Below are 27500 nucleotides of genomic sequence, written 5' to 3'. Positions count from 1 at the left end.
AATTGAAATATAATATTGTGTATTAATATAGTATAAAATATTAAATCTGCTCTATATGTGTGTGTCCCTACAGGGCTGAGTGCTGTCTCATCAGCTGCTGGACGTCAGTACTATTTTGTTTATGACAGGAAGAACTTTACTGAAGCCCAAAGATACTGCAGAGAGAAAGACGGAGACCTGGCCACTGTAGACAACATGGAGGTTATGAAGATCCTGAACAACACGGCAAATTTAGACAACATGTTCTACTCCAACAACAGCTACGTGAGTTCACTTTTCTCTCTTTCATCTCAAAGTCTTTCTGACAGGAGGTTTGAAACCCTCCATAGGAACTAATAACTAAATGTAGAGCAGGAAAAAGTAGAATATTTATCTTTGAAATGTAGTAGAAGTCTAAAGTGTTTGAGTTTAAAGGTCCCATGGCATGAAATTGTCACATTATGAGGTTTTTTTAACATTAATATGAGTTCCCCCAGCCTGCCTATGGTCCTCCAGTTGCTAGAAATGGTGATAGGTGTAAACCGAGCCCTGGGTATCCTGCTCTGCCTTTGAGAAAATGAAAGCTCAGATGGGCTGATCAGGAATCTTGCTCCTTATGAGGTCATAAGGAGCAAGGTTACCTCCCCTTTCTCTGCTTTGCCCGCAGAGAGAATTTGGCCCACCCATGAGAGAGAGACATGATGGCTTTCAAACGATCAAAGCGGACGTTGGTCAAGGCCACACCCCCACCCTCCACCTTGACCCCCCCTCTCTCCTCCTCAATAGCTACAGACACAGAAATGGCAGATCCTGAGGAAAGCTCATTGTGGGACTGGCTCTAGTAGCTGTAATTCTGCACCAAGGCTGAATTTAGGGAAAGAGAATTCAGATACAGTATTAGGGGACCACTAAGGTCTATATAAAAGAGACTCCAGATACAGTATTAGAGGACCACTAAGGCCTATATGAAAGAGACTTCAGATACAGTATTAGGGGACCACTAAGGTCTATATAAAAGAGACTTCAGATACAGTATTAGGGGACCACTAAGGCCTATATAAAAGAGACTTCAGATACAGTATTAGGGGACCACTAAGGCCTATATAAAAGAGAATTCAGATACAGTATTAGGGGACCTTCTCCGGGAACCATCACCTTATCGTGGTGGAGAGGTTTGTGTGTCCCTATGAACCTGAGGGCTGTGTTGCCTGGAGCTTTGTGCTCCTGGTAGGGTCTCCCAAGGCAAAGTGGTCTCAGGTGAGGGGCCAGACAAAGAATGGTTCAAAAACCCTATGAAAAAACGAGGTAGAGATGATGTGACCCTGCCCGGAGGAAGCCCGTGGCCCCCGTCTGGAGCCAGGCCCAGATGGAGGGCCCGTCAGCGAGCGCCTGGTGGCCGGGTTTGCCACGGAGCCCGGTCGGGCACAGCCCGAAAAAGCTACGTGGCACCTCTCTCTCCAACCCATGGGCCCACCACCTGTGGGAGGAACCGCTGGGGTCGGGTGCGCTGCCACATGGGTGGCAGTGAAGGTCAGGGGCCTCGACGGACCAGACCCGGGCAGCAGACGCTGGCTCTGGGGACGTGGAGCGTCACCTCTCTGTGGGGGAAGGAACCGGAACTTGTGCGGGAGGTGGAGCGCTACCAGTTGGATCTGGTGGGGCTTACCTCTACGCACAGTCTCGGTTCTGGAACCATACTCCTGGATAGGGGTTGGACTCTTTTCTTCTCCGGAGTTGCCCAGGGTGTGAGGCGCCGGGCGGGTGTGGGGATACTCACAAGCCCCCGGCTGAGCGCCGCTACGTTGGAGTTTACCCCGGTGGACGAGAGGGTCGCCTCCCTACGCCTGCGGGTTGTGGGGGGGAAAACTCTGACTGTTGTTTGTGCGTATGCACCAAACAAGAGCTCGGAGTATTCAGCCTTCTTGGAGACCTTGAATGGAGTCCTGCATGGGGCTCCAGTGGGGGACTCCATAGTTCTGCTGGGGGACTTCAACGCGCACGTGGGCAATGATGGAGACACATGGAGAAGCGTGATTGGGAGGAACGGCCTCCCTGATCTAAACCAGAGTGGTTGTTTGTTGTTGGACTTCTGTGCTAGTCATGGATTGTCTATAACGAACACCATGTTCGAACATAGGGATGCTCATAAGTGTACTTGGTACCAGAGCACCCTAGGCCAAAGGTCAATGATCGATTTTATAATCGTTTCATCTGATCTGAGGCCGTATGTTTTGGACACTCGGGTGAAGAGAGGGGCAGAGCTGTCAACTGATCACCATCTGGTGGTGAGTTGGGTCAGAGGGTGGGGGAAGACTCTGGACAGACCTGGTAAACCCAAACGGGTAGTGCGGGTGAACTGGGAACGTCTGGAGGAGGCCCCTGTCCGACAGACTTTCAACTCACACCTCCGGCGGAGCTTTTCGTGCATCCCTGTGGAGGCTGGGCGCATTGAACCCGAGTGGACAATGTTCAAAGTTTCCATTGCTGAAGCTGCGGCGGGGAGCTGTGGTCTTAGGGTCTTAGGTGCCTCAAGGGGCGGCAACCCACGAACACCGTGGTGGACACCAGTGGTCAGGGAAGCCGTCCGACTGAAGAAGGAGTCTTTCTGGGATATGTTATCCCAGGGGACTCCGGAGGCAGTTGCAAGGTACCGAAGGGCCCGAAGGGCCCGAAGGGCTGCAGCCTCTGCCGTGAAAGAGGCAAAGCAGCGGGTGTGGGAGAAGTTCGGAGAAGACATGGAGAAGGACTTTCGGTCGGCACCAAGGTGCTTCTGGAAAACCGTTCGCCACCTCAGGAGGGGGAAGCGGGGAAACATCCAAGCTGTGTACAGTAAGGATGGGACGCTGTTGACCTCAACTGAGGAGGTAATAGGGCGGTGGAAGGAGCACTTTGAGGAACTCCTAAATCCGACTAATACGCCCTCTATGGTAGAGGAAGAGCTGGAGGATGATGGGGGATTGTCGTCACTTTCCCTGGTGGAAGTTGCTGAGGTAGTTAAACAACTCCACAGTGGCAAAGCCCCAGGGATTGATGAGATCCGTCCAGAAATGCTTAAAGCTCTGGGTGTGGAGGGGTTGTCTTGGTTGACACGCCTCTTCAACATTGCGTGGAAGTCGGGGACGGTGCCTAAGGAGTGGCAGACCGGGGTGGTTGTTCCCCTTTTCAAAAAGGGGGACCAGAGGGTGTGTGCCAATTACAGGGGTATCACACTTCTCAGCCTCCCCGGTAAAGTCTACTCCAAGGTGCTGGAAAGGAGGGTTCGGTCGATAGTCGAACCTCAGGTTGAAGAGGAACAATGCGGATTCCGTCCTGGTCGTGGAACAACGGACCAGGTCTTTATTCTTGCAAGGATCCTGGAGGGAGCCTGGGAGTATGCCCAACCGGTCTACATGTGTTTTGTGGATCTGGAGAAGGCGTATGACCGGGTCCCCCGGGAGATACTGTGGGAGGTGCTGCGGGAGTATGGGGTGAGGGGGTCCCTTCTCAGGGCCATCCAATCTCTGTACGACCAAAGCGAGAGCTGTGTCCGGGTTCTCGGCAGTAAGTCGGACTCGTTTCAGGTGAGGGTTGGCCTCCGCCAGGGCTGCGCTTTGTCACCAATCCTGTTTGTAGTATTTATGGACAGGATATCGAGGCGTAGTCGGGGTGGAGAGGGGTTGCAGTTCGGTGAGCTGGGGATCTCATCGCTGCTTTTTGCGGATGATGTGGTCCTGATGGCATCATCGGCCTGTGACCTTCAGCACTCACTGGATCGGTTCGCAGCCGAGTGTGAAGCAGCTGGGATGAGGATCAGCACCTCTAAATCGGAGGCCATGGTTCTCAGCAGGAAACCGATGGAGTGCTTTCTCCAGGTAGGGAATGAGTCCTTACCCCAAGTGAAGGAGTTCAAGTACCTTGGGGTCTTGTTCGCGAGTGAGGGGACAATGGAGCGGGAGATTGGTCGGAGAATCGGCGCAGCGGGTGCGGTATTACATTCAATTTATCGCACCGTTGTGACGAAAAGAGAGCTGAGCCAGAAGGCAAAGCTCTCGATCTACCGGTCAGTTTTCGTTCCTACCCTCACCTATGGTCATGAAAGCTGGGTCATGACCGAAAGAACGAGATCCAGGGTACAAGCGGCCGAAATGGGTTTCCTCAGGAGGGTGGCTGGCGTCTCCCTTAGAGATAGGGTGAGAAGCTCAGTCATCCGTGAGGAGCTCGGAGTAGAGCCGCTGCTCCTTCGCGTCGAAAGGAGCCAGTTGAGGTGGTTCGGGCATCTGGTAAGGATGCCCCCTGGGCGCCTCCCTAGGGAGGTGTTCCAGGCACGTCCAGCTGGGAGGAGGCCTCGGGGAAGACCCAGGACTAGGTGGAGGGATTATATCTCCAACCTGGCCTGGGAACGCCTCGGGATCCCCCAGTCGGAGTTGGTTAATGTGGCTCGGGAAAGGGAAGTTTGGGGTCCCTTGCTGGAGCTGCTACCCCCGTGACCCGTTACCGGATAAGCGGACGAAGATGGATATTAGGGGACCACTAAGGTCTATATAAAATAGACTTCAGATACAGTATTAGGGGACCACTAAGGTCTATATAAAAGAGACTTCAGATACAGTATTAGGGGACCACTAAGGTCTATATAAAATAGACTTCAGATACAGTATTAGGGGACCACTAAGGTCTATATAAAAGAGACTTCAGATACAGTATTAGGGGACCACTAAGGTCTATATAAAAGAGACTTCAGATACAGTATTAGGGGACCACTAAGGTCTATATAAAAGAGACTTCAGATACAGTATTAGGGGACCACTAAGGTCTATATAAAAGAGACTTCAGATACAGTATTAGGGGACCACTAAGGTCTATATAAAAGAGACTTCAGATACAGTATTAGGGGACCACTAAGGTATATATAAAAGCATCCAAAGAGCACCATGTCATGGGACCTTTAACCTTCAGAAGACTGTAGCCGAGTTTCCATCCACGCGTTATCATGTGAATTAAGTGATATTGAATGAAAAACTCAAAAACCGTAAAATTGTATTAAATTTCTTGAATATTGACTCAAAGTGTATACGTTGATCTCATCGGATTTCTCTTACAGGGATATTTCACCGCTGGAAAGCTGAATATATCTTTAAATTGGGTCACTTATGTAGCATAAATGTGATATTCTTTTTTAAATTTGTGCCTCCTAGGCCGAGAAAAGCCAGGAAATGTGTTTTTGGCTCATGTGGATGAAAGACACCAAATCCAGTCCACTCCCAAGCCATGCCTACCATTTACAGACAGACAGACAGACAGATAGTGAGACAGACAGACAGACAGACAGTGAGACAGACAGACAGAGAGATAGTGAGACAGACAGACAGACAGACAGTAAGACAGTCAACTCAACTCAACTGTGTTTTATTGTCATTTCAACCATATATACGAAACAACGTTTCACCGTGGCTCAAGTGGTTACACAATTAAAATATATAAAAACGACATTATATGAAAACGACATACGAAACAGTCTACATTTAGTGCACACACATTATAGGCTCTGTAAAGTTCAGCTAACGCATACTAGCATTAGCGCTTGGTAGGCTGTGAACACAGAGTATAAACACAGCCGTGAATTAGCGTGGAATGTAGAATGGTCGGTATCTAAGAGTCACAAACTCCACCAGCGGTTAGCAGTTAGTTGGATACAAGCAGCTCATTTCTGCAACAGTCCGTGTTAAAAAAGCCCACCTCCACTAGCTAGTCTTACCTGGGGACAAAGCAGCACTGTTGTTCAGCCATGTTTCCACAACAACAAAAACACAGCAGTCTCTGAACTCGCGTTGGGAGTTTCATTGAAGTTGGATGTAGTCCAGTTTGTTGTCCAAAGAGACACTTGCAAGCAGGATTGATGGGACAGGTGGCCGGCTAGCGTTAGCTTTCCACCTAGCTCATACTCCTGCGTATGAGCTAGGAGTATGAGCTAGGGACATCCTCCGCGTTTCACCGCTGAGGACAGGGCCGGCGATTGCTATAGGCGAACTAGGCGATTGCCTAGGGCGTCAAATGTGTTGGGGCGCCGTGTCTAATTGGGGGAAAACCTCAAAAACCTCAAACTAATGATTTAGTTTGAAGTTCCCATGACGTGACGTTTCCAGTCTATGGGTCAGACTCAAACACACGGAGCTCTGAAGCAGACCTGTGGGTCTCTTAGTGTCCTCTCTCTCTGTAACAATAGAGACGAGCAGCCTTCTTAGTGTCCTCTCTCTCTGTAACAATAGAGACGAGCAGCCTTCTTAGTGTCCTCTCTCTCTGTAAAAATAAAGACGAGCAGCCTTCTTAGTGTCCTCTCTCTCTGTAACAATAGAGACGAGCAGCCTTCTTAGTGTGCTCTCTCTCTGTAACAATAGAGACGAGCAGCAGGTACAGACCACGGAGCTGCTGCAGCGCGTCTTCCGTGGTCTGTACAGCTTCAGGTTTATAAAGGACGCGCTCTGCTGTCGACATGCTGCAGCAGATGTGTCCCGTTTGTGTTCCGTGTATTTCTGCCGTAGTTTCGGGTTTCCACCTCCGATGTAGAGTAACGTACAGCCACTTCCCTAAACTTTGTCTCACTCAGAGACCAGAGTCTCAAACGGGGCTCTGAGTCTGTCAGGAGGTCTGAGATCTACCGTCTCAGCAGCGCAATCACGTAATGCACAGCAGGCTATGGTGCAGGTAGATTATTTTCTGAAATATAGTGACTTTATTCTTGTAATAGCATATTATCACTTTATTTTTCTCAAAATATCACGACTCCTCCAAATCTCAGAGAACACAGATGAGACATATTTTGAATGTGCACAAAGTTTTGAACATGAGCAGAAATCTTGCTCAAATACATCAGAAATATTACAGTCCAGGGGTTTATTAATTCATTAAAATGAATTAATGTATCATTGAGGTGAAAAATTGTCATATGCACATTTAAGGAGGTTACTTCCCCAACAAAAGATGTAAAAGAGAAGGGAAGAGTAAATGATGCTAGGCTACATGTGTGCTGACTCAGATATAATTAGAAAAGACGATCTACAGGAGAATAAAGAGATGAAAGCAATACAGAATGCCTGAGAGCCTTACTGTAATATATTCCATTATGTTTTTATATTTGGATTGTAATCTATGTTTCCCTTTACATAAAGATATTTCCAGCATAAATTGATTCAGAAAAAGGTAGAAATAGGTGGATAAAAATGCACCTGAATGCAGGAAATTAAGTGTTTAATGCTCAAAATTTTGATTAGATTATATATATATAGATTATGATTAGACCAAATGTTGGTGCCATCTAACTTACATGGAAGCTGGAAACTAAAATGAACATACATTGCTACTCTATCGCTGACACAGCACTGTGGAGATCTGGCAATGCAAGACTAGGGGGGGGGAGGGGTCGCAAAACTCAATCTCGCCTAGGTCAACCAAAGGGTTAGAGCCGGCCCTGGCTGAGGATACCCCCTTACCGGTTATCGGCATCGAGCAACACTACAGGCTGATGTGCTGGTCTCCGTAGCAGGTGAAACCTGTCAAGTATTCTGGCTAGTGGCACCGCAGGCTGAGATACTGGTCTCCGTAGCAGGCTGAGGTACTGGTCTCCGTAGCAGGCTGAGGTGCTGGTCTCCGTACCAGGCGAAGCCTGTCAAGTATTCCGGCTAGTGGCACCGCAGGCTGAGGTGCTGGTCTCCGTAGCAGGCTGAGGTGCTGGTCTCCGTAGCAGGCTGAGGTGATGGTCTCCGTAGCAGGCTGAGGTGCTGGTCTCCGTAGCAGGCGAAACCTGTCAAGTATTCCGGCTAGTGGCACCGCAGGCTGAGGTGCTGGTCTCCGTAGCAGGTGAAGCCTGGCACAAGTGGCCGTCTAGCATTAGCTTTCCACCTAGCTTCAACTCCTACCCTCGCCCCGCTTTCCGCACACCGCTGTGGATGTCCCCTTAACGGCTAGCAGCATCGAGCAACACCGCAGGCTAAGGTGCTGGTCTCCGTAGCAGGCTGAGGTGCTGGTCTCCGTAGCAGGCTAAGGTGGTGGTCTCCCTGAGTCGGGCCTAAGCCTGACCGCATACCATCTGTCTCTACCTTGCTGCCCAGTTGGGGTCCTTCCGCTTGATCCAGAGCCAGTTTGTGCTTTTCTCGGCAGCACTTGACATGGACTTGATGGCCTGTTGGAGGGAGCGACCCTTCACCCCTATTTTTTTCAACATACTGGTGGTAGATGTGACAACAAATCCTCTGCATCCCACCTCTACTGGGAAGATGCTAGTCTTCCAGCCGCCCTGGGATGCTTCAGCCGCCAGGTCTGAGTATTTGTTCTTTTTCCTCTCATAAGCCTCTTCAACCCCATCTTCCCATGGTACTGTTAATTCCACAACATATGCCAGCTTTGTTGTTGGAGACCACAGGACCATATCTGGCCAGAGTGTTGTAGCTACTATTTCTGGGGGAAACACAAGCTTCTTATCAAGGTCCACTTCCAGTTTCCAATCCCGCGCTGACTGCAGGATGCTTGCATCCTTAGGTGTTGTGTGATGCTCTTGATGTTGGCCAGCTGGTACGAAATTTGTGAAGTTGACCTGTCCTGCTGATGTTTGTGGGAGGTTGTTTGCAGTGGTCCGCCTCTGTTCCAATATTGATGCCAGCTTTCTGAGTACTTGGTTATGCCGCCAAGTATAGCGCCCTTGGGTGAGACTTGTAGTGCACCCTGATAGAATGTGCCTTAGGGATGCAGGTACTTGACACAGGGGGCAGGCGGGATCTTCTCCATACCACACTTTCAGATTTTGGGGGGAGGGTAGCAAGTCGTATGTGGCTCTGATGACAAAACTCAGCCGCGCTCCCTCCATCTGCCAGATGTCACGCCAGCTGAGCTTTTTCTTCTCCAGGCCCTCCCAGTTGGTCCATCTGCCCTGCTTGGCCATTGAGACGGCTTTGGCATGTCGCTCTCCCTCCTCCTGTCTCTTGACTTCTTCTACCACTAGCCGTCTCTTCTGCACTGATGTTGCTTTGTGCCACAGACAAGTTTTTGGGATGAGTCCGAACCCTGCCCTCCCATGCTGTACTTGTCCAATCACATCTCTGAAGTGAAGCGCAGACTTTGCACTCTGAACAGCTTCTGATGGAATCCACTTCCTTCCTGCTACCACCCGGGGGGCCGCTGTACGAATGACTGCATCCTCAGATTCAGTTAGGGTCATGACGAGCCTTGCTTTGGTGCATTTGAACTCTTCCACGAGCCCTGTGATTGGTAATTCCAACTTGCCATGTCCATAAAGTCCGACGGAGCTTAAACAACGTGGGACTCCAAGCCACTGCTTCAGCTGTGTGCTTATCAACCGTTCCAACTTTTCAACCTTGGTGATAGGGATCTCATACACAGTTAACGGCCACAAGAGTCTTGGGAGTATGCCAAACTGAAAGCACCACAACTTGAGTTTTCCTGGCAACAAGGTCTTGTTGATGCGCTCCATGTACATGCTGATGTCATTTTTTAGTTGTTCAAACTGATCTTTGAGCTTCACATCATACCATCTCCCCAAGCCCTTCACTGGCATTTCTGAAACAGTTGGGACAGGTGTTTCGCCGACATGAAATCTTTGGTCTGTGACTTGGCCTTTCACGATGGAAATGCTTCTGCACTTATTAGGCTTTAACTTCATCCTCGCCCATGTTATATTTTGATGAAGTTTCTCTAGCAGTCTCTTAGTGCAGGGGACAGTTGTTGTAAGTGTTGTTAAATCATCCATGTAGGCTCGAATTGGTGTTAACCTCTGATTACATTGCAGTCGTTCTCCTCCCACGACCCATTTTGAGGCTCTGATAATGATCTCCATTGCCATCGTGAAGGCCAATGGGGAGATGGTGCACCCCGCCATGATGCCTACATCCAGCGGTTGCCAACTTGTGGTGAAGCCTGATGTTTTGAGGCAAAACTGTAGATCCTGGAAGTAGTGTTTCACTAGATTTGTGATTGTAGTCGGCACCTGGAAGAAATCAAAGGCAGCCCAGAGAAATGAATGAGGGACTGAACCATAGGCATTGGCCAGATCGAGGAACAAGACGTAGAGGTCTTTCCCTTCTTTCTTTGCAGTCTGGATTTGATGCCATATGATGCTGTTATGTTCAAGACATCCCGAAAAGCCTGCGATGCCAGCCTTTTGGCTTGATGTATCAATGAAGTGGTTTTGTTTTAAATACTGTGTCAGTCGTTGTGCCAACACACTGAAAAAGATCTTGCCTTCAATGTTCAGAAGGTTTATCTGGTGAAACTGTTCAGTGGTGGTTGAGTTCTTTTCTTTCGGGATGAACACCCTCCCGCTCTTCGCCAGGCTTTCGGGATGATTTGCTTGTCCCACGCCACTTTCATGTTTTTCCACAGGAATTTCAAAACATCTGGAGTGTTCTTGTAGACACTATACGGTACGCCGTTAGGGCCTGGTGCAGATGCCGATCTTGCTTTTTTTACTGCCTGCTTCACCTCGCTCAGCTTAGGAGGGCTGATGTCAAACTGATGTTGTGGGGGGGATATTGGAGGGATGTCAGTGGGGACAACGATCGGTTCATCTTTCTTCTCATCAGTATAGATGGTTTTCAGATGTTCTTCAACCTGGTCTTTTGATGTTTTCAGGGATCCACTCTTCTCCTTTGTGAATATTCCTTTCACAAATTTAAAAGGGTCTTTGTAGAAATCGGTTCTGGCTTTTTCTTTCTTCTTCCGGCGCATCCGTAGGCTTTCTGCTCGGCGGAGTTTTGAGAGCCTGTGTTTTAGGTCCTCTTGATGGAGGTCAATTCCTTCCCTTTCTTCTGCCGTTGCCTTTCTCCACAACTTTCTTAGCCGTCGCCTCTCTTTGACAAGTTGTTGGATTTCTTGCAGCCGACGGGACTTGATGCATGTTTTCTTTTTTGCGGTGGGCTGGTTGTTGTCTTGGACTGATGGTTCTGCCTGAAGCTTCCTCCTCGTTCCCTGGGGTGCTGATTCTCTGCGGACTGTGGGTTTCTTCCTGCCGCTGAGTTTCATCCGACTGATTTAACCTTCTTCTTGACAGAATCCGGTCAATGCGGGGCCCTGAGTTGGTGGTTTTCAGGCATTTCTTCCGTCCCTGATGTACCTTAAGACCATGGGTTGATGTTACTTTCGCCCATCCACACACGCAAGTCTGAAGAACATGTCCAGCTGCTGGTTTCTCAAGAGTCTTACTACTTCCTTCATTCGTTGTCATGTCCATTCCAAGGGTCATTACCGGGAGATCAGTCTGTGAGTCTTCTTGCACCCCTGCTCTCGCAGACTCCAGGGGTATTCTTCTTTTTGAACTTTTCGTAGCCAGATAAGGTGGCTCTTTTGCCCTAATAGGGTGACGGAGCCTGCTGCTATGGGTAGCTAGCCCATAACAGCCCCGTTGGTTCTATTTCCTCCTGTCAGCGGTCTCTGCATGCTGTCACACGGTCTTTCCCTTGTTGTCAGCTGCACTTTCACAACAGTCACTGGGTTTTCTTCCAGAAGATCAGTAAAGCTAATAGAACTAGATGTTTCAATCCCTTTAGTAGGAAAGTCTTGACAGTAGCAGTCGGTGTGGAGTGGTGAAAAGGAGGGTGAGGTATGTCATTGGGGTCATCAGGTGGGCACCTTGCTTCATCGACGTTTCGTTGATTGAAGCCCACAACGTCTCCAGAGGGCTCAACAGTGTACCTAGCGTCCCAGGTACACCCCCCTCCATGCCATACCCTCCATATCCCTGATGGACTCTGCATGGCAGGGGCGTCCTTTTCCCTGAGTCGGGCCTAAGCCTGACCGCATACCATCTGTCTCTACCTTGCTGCCCAGTTGGGCCAGTTACTGCTGGCCCAACTGGGAGCCAGTTACTGCTTTTCTCAGCAGCACTTGACATGGACTTGATGGCCTGTTGGAGGGAGCGACCCTTCACCCCTATTTTTTTCAACATACTGGTGGTAGATGTGGCAACAAATCCTCTGCATCCCACCTCTACTGGGAAGATGCTAGTCTTCCAGCTGCCCTGGGATGCTTCAGCCGCCAGGTCTGAGTATTTGTTCTTTTTCCTCTCATAAGCCTCTTCAACCCCATCTTCCCATGGTACTGTTAATTCCACAACATATGCCAGCTTTGTTGTTGGAGACCACAGGACCATATCTGGCCAGAGTGTTGTAGCTACTATTTCTGGGGGAAACACAAGCTTCTTATCAAGGTCCACTTCCAGTTTTCAATCCCGCGCTGACTGCAGGATGCTTGCATCCTTAGGTGTTGTGTGATGCTCTTGAAGTACATATGGTCTTCAACAAAAAGCTAGACCAGAGTCTAATTCTTTATATCACAATCAGAGAGCCTGGATAGGACTGTCCCGTGGCAGCTGGAGGTGGTCACTGTCAAACACAAGTTTCTACAAACCCGGGGAGATGGAGTTCAGACGATGGGCGCCTGGACAACCAAATGCTGGAGACAGTGGAAACGTCTGCACAGTGATGTATTCTACTGGACTCTGGTACGACTACGATTGTAGTGACAGCAGGATATATCCAATCTGCGCAGATGTCAGAGGTGAGAATATTAACTAGTGACGTTTTCCTTCTCTGCTTCTCTTTGCCTCTTTGTTTTCATTATTCGGGCCTCTGTAGTATCAGTCAGTCACTCTGACAAAAAGCAGCTTTCACACAGGTTAATACCATTCAAAGAGTACCATTCAAACAGCTGACTGAGCAGCAGATAATAAGACGGCAGGAATGAGAGCAGTACAACAGCTTAGTGGTTCATCAGCATCACCACCAGAGGAAGACATATCATATTATATTATAGCGATTGGACTCGTGCATGCTCATTTGCACACATCTTACAATACAAACATAATGTGTGTTTAATTAACCTGAGAAAATATTCATATGCAGAAAAACAACAATATAATCTTGTTTTTTAGATTGTTTTGTAGATGTAAGGACATTTCTTATTAATGTGGAGAGACTGTTAAGACATAAAGTTATTCATTAGTTTATTGATGTGGTTCTTTATATATCAGTGGATTTAGTTTAAATTTTATAAAGACATGAATCACAGATGTGGATGGATGGGATGTTGTATGTTATGCTGCCTCTACACTTCTCTGTGCTTCTTTTTCAGGGTCAGATGTGACTTTTGTCTCCATCAAAACCTCTATGACATGGACTCAAGCCCAGAGCTACTGCAGAGCTCACCACACAGACCTGGCCAGTGTGAGAAACATGACAGAGAACCAGAAGATACAGGTGATACTACCTGGAGTATACTCTATCTGGGGCTGGATCGGCCTTTTCAGAGACTCCTGGAAGTGGTCAGATGGAAGTACCTCCTCATTCAGCTTCTGGAAGAACGGGCAACCTGATAACAACTACGAGACTTGTGTGGCTGCTGACTTCAGCCAATCAGGAACCTGGGAGGACTGGCCCTGTGATCTGAAGAGAGCGTTCATTTGCTACGGTCCAGGTGAGTGCTAACCCGGGATTCAAACAGCTTTTACATTTAGATTCAGGACAATATGGATGAAATGATATACTCAACTCACAATTAGATTCAGGATTTTAAGTTGATGATACGGTTTTCTCAAGATGTTTTTAACAGAATGAGTGAAAATCTTCCTTTATTTCTACAAACTGTGCAGAACAGATGTGTCCTCTTATCAAAAGTGACTCTGAAATTATATTTTATCTTAAAGAACAAAGTTAGATGTTTAAAACAAATCCCACAACTAAATAACTAAATTAATAGAAACAAATCACATGGGTGGCAGTGAAGGTCAGGGGCCTCGACGGACCAGACCCGGGCAGCAGACGCTGGCTCTGGGGACGTGGAACGTCACCTCTCTGTGGGGGAAGGAACCGGAGCTTGTGCGGGAGGTGGAGCGCTACCAGTTGGATCTGGTGGGGCTTACCTCTACGCACAGTCTCGGTTCTGGAACCATACTCCTGGACAGGGGTTGGACTCTTTTCTTCTCCGGAGTTGCCCAGGGTGTGAGGCGCCGGGCGGGTGTGGGGATACTCACAAGCCCCCGGCTGAGCGCCGCTACGTTGGAGTTTACCCCGGTGGACGAGAGGGTCGCCTCCCTACGCCTGCGGGTTGTGGGGGGGAAAACTCTGACTGTTGTTTGTGCGTATGCACCAAACAAGAGCTCGGAGTATTCGGCCTTCTTGGAGACCTTGAATGGAGTCCTGTATGGGGCTCCAGTAGGGGACTCCATAGTTCTGCTGGGGGACTTCAACGCGCACGTGGGCAATGATGGAGACACATGGAGAGGCGTGATTGGGAGGAACGGCCTCCCTGATCTAAACCAGAGTGGTTGTTTGTTGTTGGACTTCTGTGCTAGTCATGGATTGTCTATAACGAACACCATGTTCGAACATAGGGATGCTCATAAGTGTACTTGGTACCAGAGCACCCTAGGCCAAAGGTCAATGATCGATTTTATAATCGTTTCATCTGATCTGAGGCCGTATGTTTTGGACACTCGGGTGAAGAGAGGGGCAGAGCTGTCAACTGATCACCATCTGGTGGTGAGTTGGGTCAGAGGGTGGGGGAAGACTCTGGACAGACCTGGTAAACCCAAACGGGTAGTGCGGGTGAACTGGGAAAGTCTGGAGGAGGCCCCTGTCCGACAGACTTTCAACTCACACCTCCGGCGGAGCTTTTCGTGCATCCCTGTGGAGGCTGGGGGCATTGAACCCGAGTGGACAATGTTCAAAGTTTCCATTGCTGAAGCTGCGGCGGGGAGCTGTGGTCTTAGGGTCTTAGGTGCCTCAAGGGGCGGTAACCCACGAACACCGTGGTGGACACCGGTGGTCAGGGAAGCCGTCCGACTGAAGAAGGAGTCTTTCTGGGATATGTTATCCCAGGGGACTCCGGAGGCAGTTGCAAGGTACCGAAGGGCCCGAAGGGCTGCAGCCTCTGCCGTGAAAGAGGCAAAGCAGCGGGTGTGGGAAAAGTTCGGAGAAGACATGGAGAAGGACTTTCGGTCGGCACCAAGGTGCTTCTGGAAAACCGTTCGCCACCTCAGGAGGGGGAAGCGGGGAAACATCCAAGCTGTGTACAGTAAGGATGGGGCGCTTTGTCACCAATCCTGTTTGAAGTATTTATGGACAGGATATTGAGGCGTAGTCGGGGTGGAGAGGGGTTGCAGTTCGGTGGGCTGGGGATCTCATCGCTGCTTTTTGCAGATGATGTGGTCCTGATGGCATCGTCGGCCTGTGACCTTCAGCACTCACTGGATCGGTTCGCAGCCGAGTGTGAAGCGGCTGGGATGAGGATCAGCACCTCTAAATCGGAGGCCATGGTTCTCAGCAGGAAACCGATGGAGTGCCTTCTCCAGGTAGGGAATGAGTCCTTACCCCAAGTGAAGGAGTTCAAGTACCTTGGGGTCTTGTTCGCGAGTGAGGGGACAATGGAGTGGGAGATTGGTCGGAGAATCGGCGCAGCGGGTCCGGTATTACACTCAATTTATCGCACCGTTGTGACGAAAAGAGAGCTGAGCCAGAAGGCAAAGCTCTCAATCTACCGGTCAGTTTTCGTTCCTACCCTCACCTATGGTCATGAAGGCTGGGTCATGACCGAAAGAACAAGATCCAGGGTACAAGCGGCCGAAATGGGTTTCCTCAGGAGGGTGGCTGGTGTCTCCCTTAGAGATAGGGTGAGAAGCTCAGTCATCCGTGAGGAGCTCGGAGTAGAGCCGCTGCTCCTTCGCGTCGAAAGGAGCCAGTTGAGGTGGTTCGGGCATCTGGTAAGGATGCCCCCTGGGCGCCTCCCTAGGGAGGTTTTCCAGGCACGTCCAGCTGGGAGGAGGCCTCGGGGAAGACCCAGGACTAGGTGGAGGGATTATATCTCCAACCTGGCCTGGGAACGCCTCGGGATCCCCCAGTCGGAGCTGGTTAATGTGGCTCGGGAAAGGGAAGTTTGGGGTCCCCTGCTGGAGCTGCTACCCCCGCGACCCGTTACCGGATAAGCGGAAGAAGATGGATGGATGGATGGATGGATGATGTGGATCATTTCCATGGAATAGTTAGTAAAGTTAGCATGCAGTGGTGATCAGCTGCAGATGATAAGTTAGTGTTGAATCTATTGTTTAAACTGATGATGAGGAATGAACAGGATGCTGATTATTATCCAGACAGAAATGTTTGAACTCATAATGTTTGATTTTTATAAAGTGGTGTCAAAGAAAGTGGTGAAAGTGAAGTTTGAGAACAAGAACATCAACGACAATCTGGATCTGAATGACCCTGCTGTGATGGAGGCCATGTTGAAGCAGGTAAATCATGTTTTATACTGTTTTGCCTTTATGAAAAAACAACTAGACTAGAACTGCAAGCAGTTATGACAGGGTCCAAGCCTCATCGGCACGAGTCGTCCCCGACGACCCGAGGAGCGTGCAATAGTCAGGAAATATCAAGAGGTGTGAGCCGCAAGGTCTGTGGTACATTGTGTTAGATCCCCGAGTTAACCCCTTTGAGGGGGTCCTGGACCAGCTCTCCGTTTAAAGGGTCCGAGCCTCTTCGACTATGGGTATTACCCTGCTAGGTCAAGGGACTATTTAAGCTGGTGGCGAGGAGACTCGCCTAGCTTCTAACTGCCTTCTTCCGTACGTCTACCCTGCTTGCTCTAGCACCGCACTCGACCGAATGGCCCCTGGGTCAGATACCACACCAGTCACGCACGTTAACGGCAGCTCTCCTCTTAATGATCTGTGCACTTGGTAGTTGCTAGGTTTGGTTTTAGTGGCTCGTACAGTGAGCCCCAAGGGTCTGTTTAATTTCTATGGCTAGAGCAACCTATTAGAACCTCTTTAGTTGTTGAACACACCTCCTGTTACTTATTACTTAGGATGAAACGTCATGAATTCAACGTCCACAAATTCTTCTTCAACTTCAATAAGTGCTTTTATTGCAGGATTTAGCAAGGGAGCGTATGCAGCATATAATTCGTTAATATTGATTGTTCATACACTTAAAACGATTAATTTGATCTAAAATTCATAAAAATTGTTTAAAATTTTCAAACCCCTGTTGAAAAGGCTTGGAGCCGGGATGATGGAACGTCCGGCTCTGTAGAGAGAGAGGGAGGAGATGTACTGGCCAGTACGGTTCCTCCTGTCCTGCCATACCGCTGGTTTTCAGTTGAAACTCCTGACTCGATTCAAAAGTCCGCAAAGTCTCTATCCAAACAGTCACCGCTGGCAGGGCGAACAAAAGAGTGATCCTGGATAATCAATTTGTGTCCCACGGCCGGGTGGGGATGGTTAATCCTCTTGTATATATCTCCTCCTCTAAGAATGAACGTGAGTCACTCTCTCGTCACTTGTGCAACCTCCGGCCCATGTACAGCCTCCTCACTCACAGCAAGCATTTCAACATTTTTCAACATGTCTCAACAAGTCTCAACAAGTCTCAACATCTTCCTTGTTACAGTCCTATCTTGGTTAAACACATTATTCCATAATCAATTGCTTCTTTCCCATTATTATCTTATTCTTTATCTAATCAACTAATAAATTTACTTCAATCTTGGTTACATGGTATATAATCATTTTTAAACACACCACTTTATAGTGAAATCACACTTATGCCTGCATAACTTTGTTATTATTCTTTGTGCATTACATTACACATCATCTGTTTCCAACGGAGAGTCCCTTGTTTTCCTAATGTAGAGGCCAACAGTGGAAAATCCCTTACTTCCCTCTGTGATGTAAAGGCCGTCAGTGGAAAGTCCCTTACCTTCCACTGCTGGTGAGGGCGAGGGATCTCAACTTACTTGACAATTGCCATTGCAAATATCCCATTAACATTGATTGAGTAAAAGGGCCAAAACTGGTCTACGTTGACTATAGCGCCCCCTAATGGCCAATCTTCAATTCGCCAATTTTGGTACAGAGCCTCAGAGCGGCATGCCAAACAAGAATCACAAGTTTCATGTTGATAGCAATTACTACGGCAGAGAAATTACAATTGAAAATGTCCTATTTACATGCAGTAAAATTGCAGAGTTATTGGCCAAAACACATAAACATTGATTATAGCGCCCCCTAATGGCCGACCTTCAATTCGCCAATTTTGGTACAGAGCATCCTAGTTGGATGTTGAACAACAATACCAAGTTCTGCGCTAATACCTATTAATTTGGCTGAGATATGCTAAAGTGCTTGTTTGGTAGCTAGCTACGACATTTTGTTTGGTGGTAAACTTTCTGCTATAGCGCCACCTAGTGGTGGAAGTGGATGAATTGTTTTGTTCGAGGTCCTGGCAGGGATCTGGACCAGTCCTGAAAATGGTACCCCCCCACCATGTACGGTTTAGGCTGTAGCATGACTTTTATCAACGGAAAAATAATCTCTAGGAAAACAATAGGGTTCACAGCTCTGCTGGATCCCCCTCGGGCTTGGACCCCCCTCAGGCTTGGACCCCCCTCAGGCTTGGACCCCCCTCAGGCTTGGACCACTAATAAGATAAGTTTTGTGTCTCAGCTCAAACAGAAGCTGAGGGACCAGGGGCGGGACGACAACATCAAACTGAGCTGGAGGAAGCAGGCCGATGGAAAAGTCTTCCACAAGGAAGACAAGAAGACAAACAAGAGGAGGAGGAAGAGGGATGAGCTGTAATGTTGAGTTGCTGCGTCTGTTTTCATCAGAGAAAAGTCTGTTTCTTTCCTCAAAGATGTGACGGAGCAGAATAGAGCTGCACCAATCAGCTGATTCATCCATTATTCTCTTTAGTGACAATAACTTATATGTAATGAATAGTTTAGTTTTCATTTATTATTGTTGTAGTGATTCTTACATTCTTTAATTTAGGCTACATAACATTTTAGTCAACTAAAATCAGCATCCCAGCCTCCGTACGTCTCCAGTCTTATTCTGTAAATGTTGCCGAACATCAACAGAGATCTTGAGTTTCCGTAGACTAGCTATGGATTACAAATACTAAACAGAAAAAGATCATTCTCCAGGTTCACAAAGTAAACGTACATAAAGAAATGTATTGGTCCAAAGACCAACATCATCATATTATTATAAGTAGGAGCTCGATGACAGTAGCTCAGTCCGTAGGGAACCGGAGGGTCGCTGGTTCAAGTCCCCGTACGGATCAAAGTATGGAGTGTGGATTGGTAGCTGGAGAGATGCCAGTTCACCTCCTGGATACTGCCAAAGTGCTCTTGAGTAGGGATACACCGAATCAAGATTTTTGGGTTTCGGCCGAATACCGAATCCACTGGTTAAGATTCTGCTGAATCCTCCTCCCATCCTCAGTCCATGAACACAGTAAACACGTTAATGAAGTAAACAACGTCCACAGCCTCTAAAATAGTTAAATGTAACAACTTAATATTGAATTCACACGTTCTTTTCACATCGTAAGGAAGCACATTGCTATCGCCAGATGAGTGACAATCTGTTTGGCAAATTTTCTCTAACCAGTGTATGATAAAGGCATGTTGTGAAATTAGAAAGCTAACATTAGCTAACGAGCAGCAGCCGGCCGTTGGGTCGCTCCGCTCCCACTGTAGGGAGACTCCGAGAGAACAGCTGACAGCCCGGGAGAGGCTGTCTGTTTAACACCAGTTTTTAGCTGTGACTGTCCTTCCTTTACCGTACCTGAAGTTGCTGCATTTTGGCTGCTGTCTGTAGATTCCTTCATCACAACTCGTATTCTTTCAGATGTTTCATACCAAATGTTGTAACAGCGGTGATGTTGTGTATAGTTTAGGGTCCTCGCCACCACGAGACAAATTGGCATTGCTAATTGAACATGAAGCTGGACTTGAATTGCCTTCTTTTGACTGAAAGTTCTGCCAAACATCACTTTTTCTGCTCACGAGTTCCATTTCCACTTTCTCACAGCCTGCTGCATTGAACGATCCTCCTACGTAAACACCTTCCCATAATCAACGGCGCCGTCATTACGTCGACCAGCGTAGCGCGCCGAGTGCAAGCATAGGATTCAGTTCACTGGGAAAACTTCTGAGGTTCAGCAGAAACCCAACCCCGTCAAAAAGCCCAATATTCAGCTGAATCTGAAGCTCAATCCTGGATCTGGTGCATCCCAACTCTTGAGTAAGGCACCGTACCCCCCCCCCAACCTCTCAGGGTGCTGGTCCAGCACTGGCAGCCCCCCCACTCTGACATCTCTCCATTTGTGCATGAATAGGTCCTGAGCATGTGTGTATTTCAGGCCTGTGTGGAGTCATTTCCATCCTGGGGATCAATTAAAAAATAAATTTAAATTAAAAATTATTATATTAAAAATATAAATGAAGGCTTATTTAGACGTATGAGTGATGTGAATAGAATAATTTAGACTTCAATAGACTGGTACCTTCATTATAGAGATCAACAGACTGATCTCATGAAGTGGCGTCTGTATGACAGCCAAGTGGTATGATATTATTGGTTACCAAGACGCATACTCTGTTTTTAACGTGTTCATCAACGCCGTTTGGCCTCCATTGACTTACATTACCTTGCGATAGTGTGTGAATTGACGCGCGTGACGTTTCCTAAACCCAACCGTAGCCTCGCCATAACACGCCACGTGGCTTTAGAAAGTGGCGTGTTATATGTCTACGCTGTGATGTTGCAGACTGCTGTCAGCTGTTAACAGCGTAGACATACACTTGGCTTTAGGAAAGTGGCGTGTATTTTTATGAGAAGTCATGACATCATGTTTATTAATTATTTATTATAAAGCTCTAATATGTTTTGTGGCTCCAGACAGATTTCTATATTTTGGGGGAGCAAAGATGTCTCTGTTGATAGTAACGGTTGATGACCTCTGGATTATTCCAACTGTTTTAATCAATTAATACTTTTAGTTATAACAGAAATACTAAATATATTCCAGCTTTCAGCTTCTCAAACATGAAGATTTGATGCTTTTCTTTGTTATATTTGATCATAAACTTAATATATTTGGGCTTCAGACTGTTGTTAGAATAAAACAAGACTTTAGTATTTATCTGATTTATTGTCTGTGTGGAAATATAACCGACATGTTTTACTGATTTCTGATATTTGATGTTGATGTTTTTCAGGTTGTGGTGGAGATGTTTTGACATTAACATTATTTAATTTGTTTAAAATATAAATTATCTTTAGTGTTGAATGTTTAAAATCTATTTTCATCAGACTAACTATCTTTCTTCATGTGAGAGTAATATTATAAAGTAATTATATGTATGATTGTTGTTCTGTCACCTTATTAGAGATGCAAACTTTAAACATTTACCTAAAGTTAGTCATGAGACTTGTTATGTGTCTGTAACATCTTCTAAACTAAAATACTAAATATTTACAGCTTCCAGCTTCTTCAATATCAAGATTTTAGGATTTTTATTTGTCACATTTGGTCATAAACTTAATATATTTTAGTAAGAAATAAAAGAGTTTTTTAAGAGTGAATTTGAATACAAATTGTTTTGTTCTTATAAATTTAATAAAGTTGTGAAAATGATGAACTAACAAAAAGAGTTTCAATCTTTTCTTTAACTATTTAAAACATGAGTTGGTGGTTAGCAGCATGACTCAGCATTTTCTGTTTCTATTAGTTGAGTTCTTGCATTGAACAAGAAGAGACAGAAACATTCTTTAATTCAGAGAAACATAAAGGGTCAAACACATGATGACTTAGTCTCTTACCTGTATTCTGTTATCAGGTGTGTCTCTAGGATGTGTGATGGTGGTATTCCTGTCTCTTACCTGTATTCTGTTATCAGGTGTGTCTCTAGAATGTGTGATGGTGGTATTCCTGTCTCTTACCTGTATTCTGTTATCAGGTGTGTCTCTAGGATGTGTGATGGTGGTATTCCTGTCTCTTACCTGTATTCTGTTATCAGGTGTGTCTCTAGGATGTTAGCACAGATCTTGCCAGCAGAGGGCTCTCTCCCTCTCTGCATTATACCGGGGCAGTGATTCCCAACCAGGGGAAGATAGGGACAGATTGTAGAGCAGCTCAACTCATTAACAGTTGTTCTCAGTCGCTTTGGTACATTTCTCGAGTCACTTGTGCACAAGATAAAAGCAAGTTATCATTGTTTTGGTCAAATTTCAATAGCTTTTGTACATGTACATGTAAATCCCGTCTTTCACTACTTTCAAAGTGGTTTGTTATTATTGTTTGACCACCACGGAGGAGCAGCAGAGAGCGTGCCTGTGTGGACCAGGAACATGGCGTGCACTCTAAAATAGTTGACAGAAGGATAGAAAGTTCCAGTGAGCAGGTATCTCGGTCTGCAGCACAACGCCAGCAGCAGCAGCAGAAGACTTTAATGTTGTGGATGAAAAGAAAGAAAAGAAAGGAGACCTGAGTTGGTTGATTCAGTAAATGAGCTCATAATCATATTTTCTGTCTACACCTGTTGATGTCAGGCTAACGCTGACTGAGCTGACAGTAACATCCACTAGTATTTTAATGATTATTAATATTATTAGACATATTTGATCATGGTGTATGATAATTAGGTAGTAAGTAGTAAAACAGAGTTAACTGTTGTCAGCTAAAGTCACCTGTAAAGAGCAGAAGTCAGTTAGTCAGAAGTCAGTTCCTGTTGATTGTTTCCCATGGTGCAGTAGTTTCATGGCCCCTCTCCTCTCTGGCTGCTGTCACCAGGCTGCACTATATCGTGTTGATGACTGCTGTAGTTTGTCAGTGACTGTCATGTTAGTCTTGTTAAGTAACAAGTCATTCAAACTAACTTTCTGGGCTCAGTTCTTAATGTAAACATGAACCTGGTATGTTATAAAGATATCTGAGGGAGGCTTCTCGTTTGTTCAGTTTACAGCAGGAGTTCTCTAAGGGACCGTTCGCTATTTATGGAATGGACCACCGGAGGACAATAGGGGAGGGTCATTTTTATTCTTTGTTGAGGGGGCGGGTCACCAAACGTTTTGTAGTCTGGGGGGGGGGGATCACCCAACTTTTGTATTCATGAAAACAGCAAAATTTCAAAGTGGCTTGTTTGGTGCATATTTTAACATGTAGCTCTCAGTCTCGGCCCCCCATCACTAGAAGATGGGTCTGACCCAACAAAAACCACCTGATAGCTAACTGCGCCACCTGTTGCCAAAGTATGGTCACTGACATGAAGCTGGAATATGATGAAGCTGACTAGCTCAAAGGTTTCACGTTGCCTAGCAACTAAATATTCGTTGAAAGCTTCAAACCAACAGCAGAAACGCTAGGAACATAAACCATGTCAATATAAGTAACATAACATTAATACCTAGTCGAAATTCTGGCAACTTTCAAATGTCTGACCCAACTCTGTCTCTGGGACCTGCAGGTGGTGGACTGGTGTGTCCTCGCATTCTTCACACTTCAGGCACCGACCCCTCTTACTAGAGCAGGAACTTAGTATTTGAAGTAATGCAGTAATGCAGGAAGTATGCATTTAGTTTCCATGCTTATTCTGTTTCCACAACAATGTTACAGTTACAGTTATGTTAACAGAGTCTACACTCATCTGGACAAGCCTGCGAGCACTGTGAGAGTCATGTTCTTTGACTTCTCCAGTGCTTTCAACACCATCCGTCCGGCTCTACTGGGTGAGAAGATGACTGCGATGCAGGTGGAGGCCCCCATCGTGTCCTGGATTGTTGATTACCTGATGGGCAGACCACAGTACGTACGCCTAAAGAACTGTGTGTCTGACAGGGTGGTCAGCAACACTGGGGCTCCACAGGGGACTGTCCTCTCTCTCTTCCTCTTCACCCTCTTCACCTCGGATTTCAACTATTGCACTGAGTCCTGCCACCTTCAGAAGTTTTCTGATGACTCAGCAATAGTTGGCTGCATAGAAAATGGTGATGAGACTGAATACAGGACTGTTGTGGGCAACTTTGTCACTTGGAGTGAGCTGTACCATCTGCAGCTCAATGTGACAAAAACGAAGGAGCTCGTATTGGATCTGAGGAGGGCGAAATCACCTGTGACCACTGTTTCCATCCAGGGGGTCCCTGTGGACACTGTTGAGGAGTACAAGTACCTGGGGGTGTACTTAAACAATAAACTGGACTGGACTAGACATGCCGAGGCTGTCTACAAAAAGGGCCAAAGTCGACTCTTTTTCCTAAGGAGGCTGAGGTCCTTTAACATCTGCCGGACGATGCTGAGGATGTTCTATCAGTCTGTCGTGGCCAGCGCTATCTTCTTCGCTGTCACATGCTGGGGCAGTGGGATGAAGGTCGCAGACACCAACAGACTGAACAAACTGACCAGGAGGGCTGCTGATGTCGTGGGGGAGGAGCTGGACACACTGACGACCGTGGCTGAGAGGAGGATGCTGTCCAGGCTTCAGTCCATCTTGGATAATGTCTCCCACCCTCTCTACGACACACTGGCCCAGCAGAGGAGCACCTTCAGCAGAAGACTCCTCTCACCCAGATGCACCACAGAGCGCCACAGGAAGTCGTTCCTGCCTGTGGTCATTAAACTCTACAACACCTCCCTCAGAGAGTCACACACCCCCTCTCTGTAATCATCTCAATTCACTTCTCTTTTTATTGCACTATTTGCACATTAACATTAACACTGTACATTTCATATTTTATTTATTATTACTGTATATTTGTTTTTATTATATATGTTAAAAGTCTGGATAATATATGTTGTTTGTATATGCTGTTTGTATACCTGGAGTGGTAACAAAAATAATTTCCCCCTGGGATTATTAAAGTATTTCTGATTCTGATTCTGAATGTTAGTGAGTAACTCTACTGAAATGGCCACCATCTTGGTGGAGTGTGATGTGTAAGATGAGAAAGCAGAGGTTAAGTCATGTATGTCATGGATGTAAAAACCAGTGGCTATCTGTACATCTTTGCCAAGCGCAAACCAGTACAGAAGGCATCAATACATTATTGGGGAGGGTCATGCCTCTTTTCCCAATCATTTTGGAGGGTCATAGAATAATGTATTGCTGGCGAAGGGAGGGTCAATATCCCGACCAGCCAGCCCCACATCCAGATGTTGGGTCTGGGAACTGACCATTGGCAGGGCTCAATCCGAGGGGCGGGATAAACGGTTGTCTTTCAAATTCCCTCTGCACGCAATAGCCAACCAGAGCAACGCTGGTTGATAGATTAAACTTTTGCCGTATCTGGTCGGCAAAACTCCGAACACATCATCTTTTTTAAGAATGACTTCAGTGCCGTTCTTTGTTCTTTTCTCAAAGAAAAGCTGAACTCCAAGTCTTCCAGAGTTGCGGCCAATGCCGATTCCAAAGACCGCTGTTCACCAGCAGCAGCAGCCATCTTCTTTGTTTTCAAGAAGCAGGGAATTCTCGGGGAACCGTCGCAACTCCGCCGTCATTATGTTAAGCCCCGCCTACTGACTTTATACACGATGTGATTGGCCTGACTATAGTTTGGTTTTTCCAGCTCGCAAGCCAATGGAGAGTTGCTAGACGACCCTGGCTGCAAATTACATTTACTGCCGCTAGGGTGGTCTAGATTCCTATTCTAGAGAGTCAAGTCTATTTTGACTAAAGATCCCAAAACTCCTCCGGTAGCCCCTTAAATAAAAAACTAACACTCCCTAAGCAGGAAACTGTGTTTGTGTTTCAGTCATTTTCTTCATCTTTCAGTCAGAGGAGGGAAAACTTTTTAGTCTTTCACGTGAAAAAATATGCAAAAACATATCAGAAAAAAGGCAAGGTTTCTTTGGATGCTTTTATATAGACCTTAGTGGTCCCCTAATACTGTATCTGAAGTCTCTTTTATATAGACCTTAGTGGTCCCCTAATACTGTATCTGAAGTCTCTTTTATATAGACCTTAGTGGTCCCCTAATACTGTATCTGAAGCCTCTTTTATATAGACCTTAGTGGTCCCCTAATACTGTATCTGAAGTATCTTTATATAGGCCTTAGTGGTCCCCTAATACTGTATCTGAAGTCTCTTTTATATAGACCTTAGTGGTCCCCTAATACTGTATCTGAAGTCTCTTTTATATAGACCTTAGTGGTCCCCTAATACTGTATCTGAAGTCTATTTTATATAGACCTTAGTGGTCCCCTAATACTGTATCTGAAGTCTCTTTTATATAGACCTTAGTGGTCCCCTAATACTGTATCTGAAGTCTATTTTTATAGGCCTTAGTGGTCCCCTAAAGTCTCTTTATATAGGCCTTAGTGGTCCCCTAATACTGTATCTGAAGTCTCTTTTATATAGACCTTAGTGGTCCCCTAATACTGTATCTGAAGTCTCTTTTATATAGACCTTAGTGGTCCCCTAATACTGTATCTGAAGTCTCTTTTATATAGACCTTAGTGGTCCCCTAATACTGTATCTGAAGTCTCTTTCCTAAAATTCAGCCTTGGTGTAGAATTCCAGCCACTAGAGCCAGTCCCACAATGAGCTTTCCTGAGGATGTGCCATTTCTGTGTCTGTAGCTTTAAATGCTATTGAGGAGGAGAGAGGGGGGGGGGGGGCAAGGTGGAGGGGGGGGGGGGGGGTCTTTACCAACTGCCATGCTTCACTTGTTTTTAAGCCATGATGTCTTTCTCTCTCTCATAGGCGGGCCAAATTCTCCGGTCGGGCAAAGCAGAGAAAAATGAAAAAAAAGAGACAAAAATGACGAAAAAATGACAAAAAAAAATGACAAAAAAAGCAACAAAAATTTTCGTAAAAAAACTACACAGAAGTGTCGAAAAAAAGCGACACAAAATATCAACTAAAGTCTCTGTCTCTCTGTCTCTGACCCATGTGGTCCAGACTAAAGTCTCTGTCTCTGTGTCTCTGACCCATGTGGTCCAGACTAAAGTCTCTGTCTCTGACCCATGTGGTCCAGACTAAAGTCTCTGTCTCTGACCCATGTGGTCCAGGCTCAGACAGACGGGTCTTACGCTCATCTCTAGATGAATAATCACACAGAAATCATCTCTGGAGGAATAATCACACAGAAATCATCTCTAGAGGAATAATCACACAGAAATCATCTCTGGAGGAATAATCACACAGAAATCATCTCTGCAGGAATAATCACACAGAAATCATCTCTAGAGGAATAATCACACAGAAATCATCTCTGGAGGAATAATCACACAGAAATCATCTCTAGAGGAATAATCACACAGAAATCATCTCTGGAGGAATAATCACACAGAAATCATCTCTAGAGGAATAATCACACAGAAATCATCTCTGGAGGAATAATCACACAGAAATCATCTCTAGAGGAATAATCACACAGAAATCATATCTAGAGGAATAATCACACAGAAATCATCTCTGGAGGAATAATCACACAGAAATCATCTCTGGAGGAATAATCACACAGAAATCATCTCTAGAGGAATAATCACACAGAAATCATCTCTGGAGGAATAATCACACAGAAATCATCTCTGGAGGAATAATAACACAGAAATCATCTCTAGATGAATAATCACACAGAAATCATCTCTGGAGGAATAATCACACAGAAATCATCTCTAGAGGAATAATCACACAGAAATCATCTCTGGAGGAATAATAACACAGAAATCATCTCTAGAGGAATAATCACACAGAAATCA

The 27500-nt window shown here is 46.3% G+C and overlaps 1 protein-coding gene and 1 long non-coding RNA gene across 2 annotated transcripts; one reads left to right on the top strand and one right to left on the bottom strand.

Moving 5' to 3' along the window:
• Nucleotides 1-69: 69 nt before the first annotated feature.
• LOC118496487 (C-type mannose receptor 2-like) lies at nt 70-18592 on the top strand. The gene is made up of 5 exons (XM_036008371.1): nt 70-264; nt 12303-12519; nt 13093-13434; nt 16146-16246; nt 18458-18592. The coding sequence occupies exons 1-5, from the start codon at nt 196-198 to the stop codon at nt 18590-18592; spliced, it is 864 nt and encodes a 287-aa protein (XP_035864264.1). The 5' UTR covers nt 70-195.
• Nucleotides 18593-21475: 2883 nt separating this feature from the next.
• Nucleotides 21476-21828, bottom strand: LOC118496370. Its single transcript, XR_004898935.1, has 2 exons — nt 21746-21828; nt 21476-21625 (listed from the first exon to the last, which is right to left on the bottom strand). It is a non-coding gene; the product is annotated as an uncharacterized LOC118496370 (long non-coding RNA).
• Between the last annotated feature and the right edge of the window lie 5672 nt (nt 21829-27500).

This window comes from Sander lucioperca, chromosome 12 (genome assembly GCF_008315115.2).
Source record: "Sander lucioperca isolate FBNREF2018 chromosome 12, SLUC_FBN_1.2, whole genome shotgun sequence".
NCBI lineage: Eukaryota > Metazoa > Chordata > Actinopteri > Perciformes > Percidae > Sander > Sander lucioperca.
This window is presented reverse-complemented; position numbering and strand designations above follow the sequence as displayed.

Excerpts from the sequence above, each read along its gene's own strand:
- LOC118496487 (XM_036008371.1), top strand. The coding sequence starts at position 196 with ATGGAGGTTATGAAGATCCTGAACAACACGGCAAATTTAGACAACATG. Across the intron at positions 265-12,302 it reads TCTACTCCAACAACAGCTAC|AGAGCCTGGATAGGACTGTC; the intron begins GTGAGTTCACTT and ends TATCACAATCAG. Across the intron at positions 16,247-18,457 it reads TGGAGGCCATGTTGAAGCAG|CTCAAACAGAAGCTGAGGGA; the intron begins GTAAATCATGTT and ends TTTGTGTCTCAG.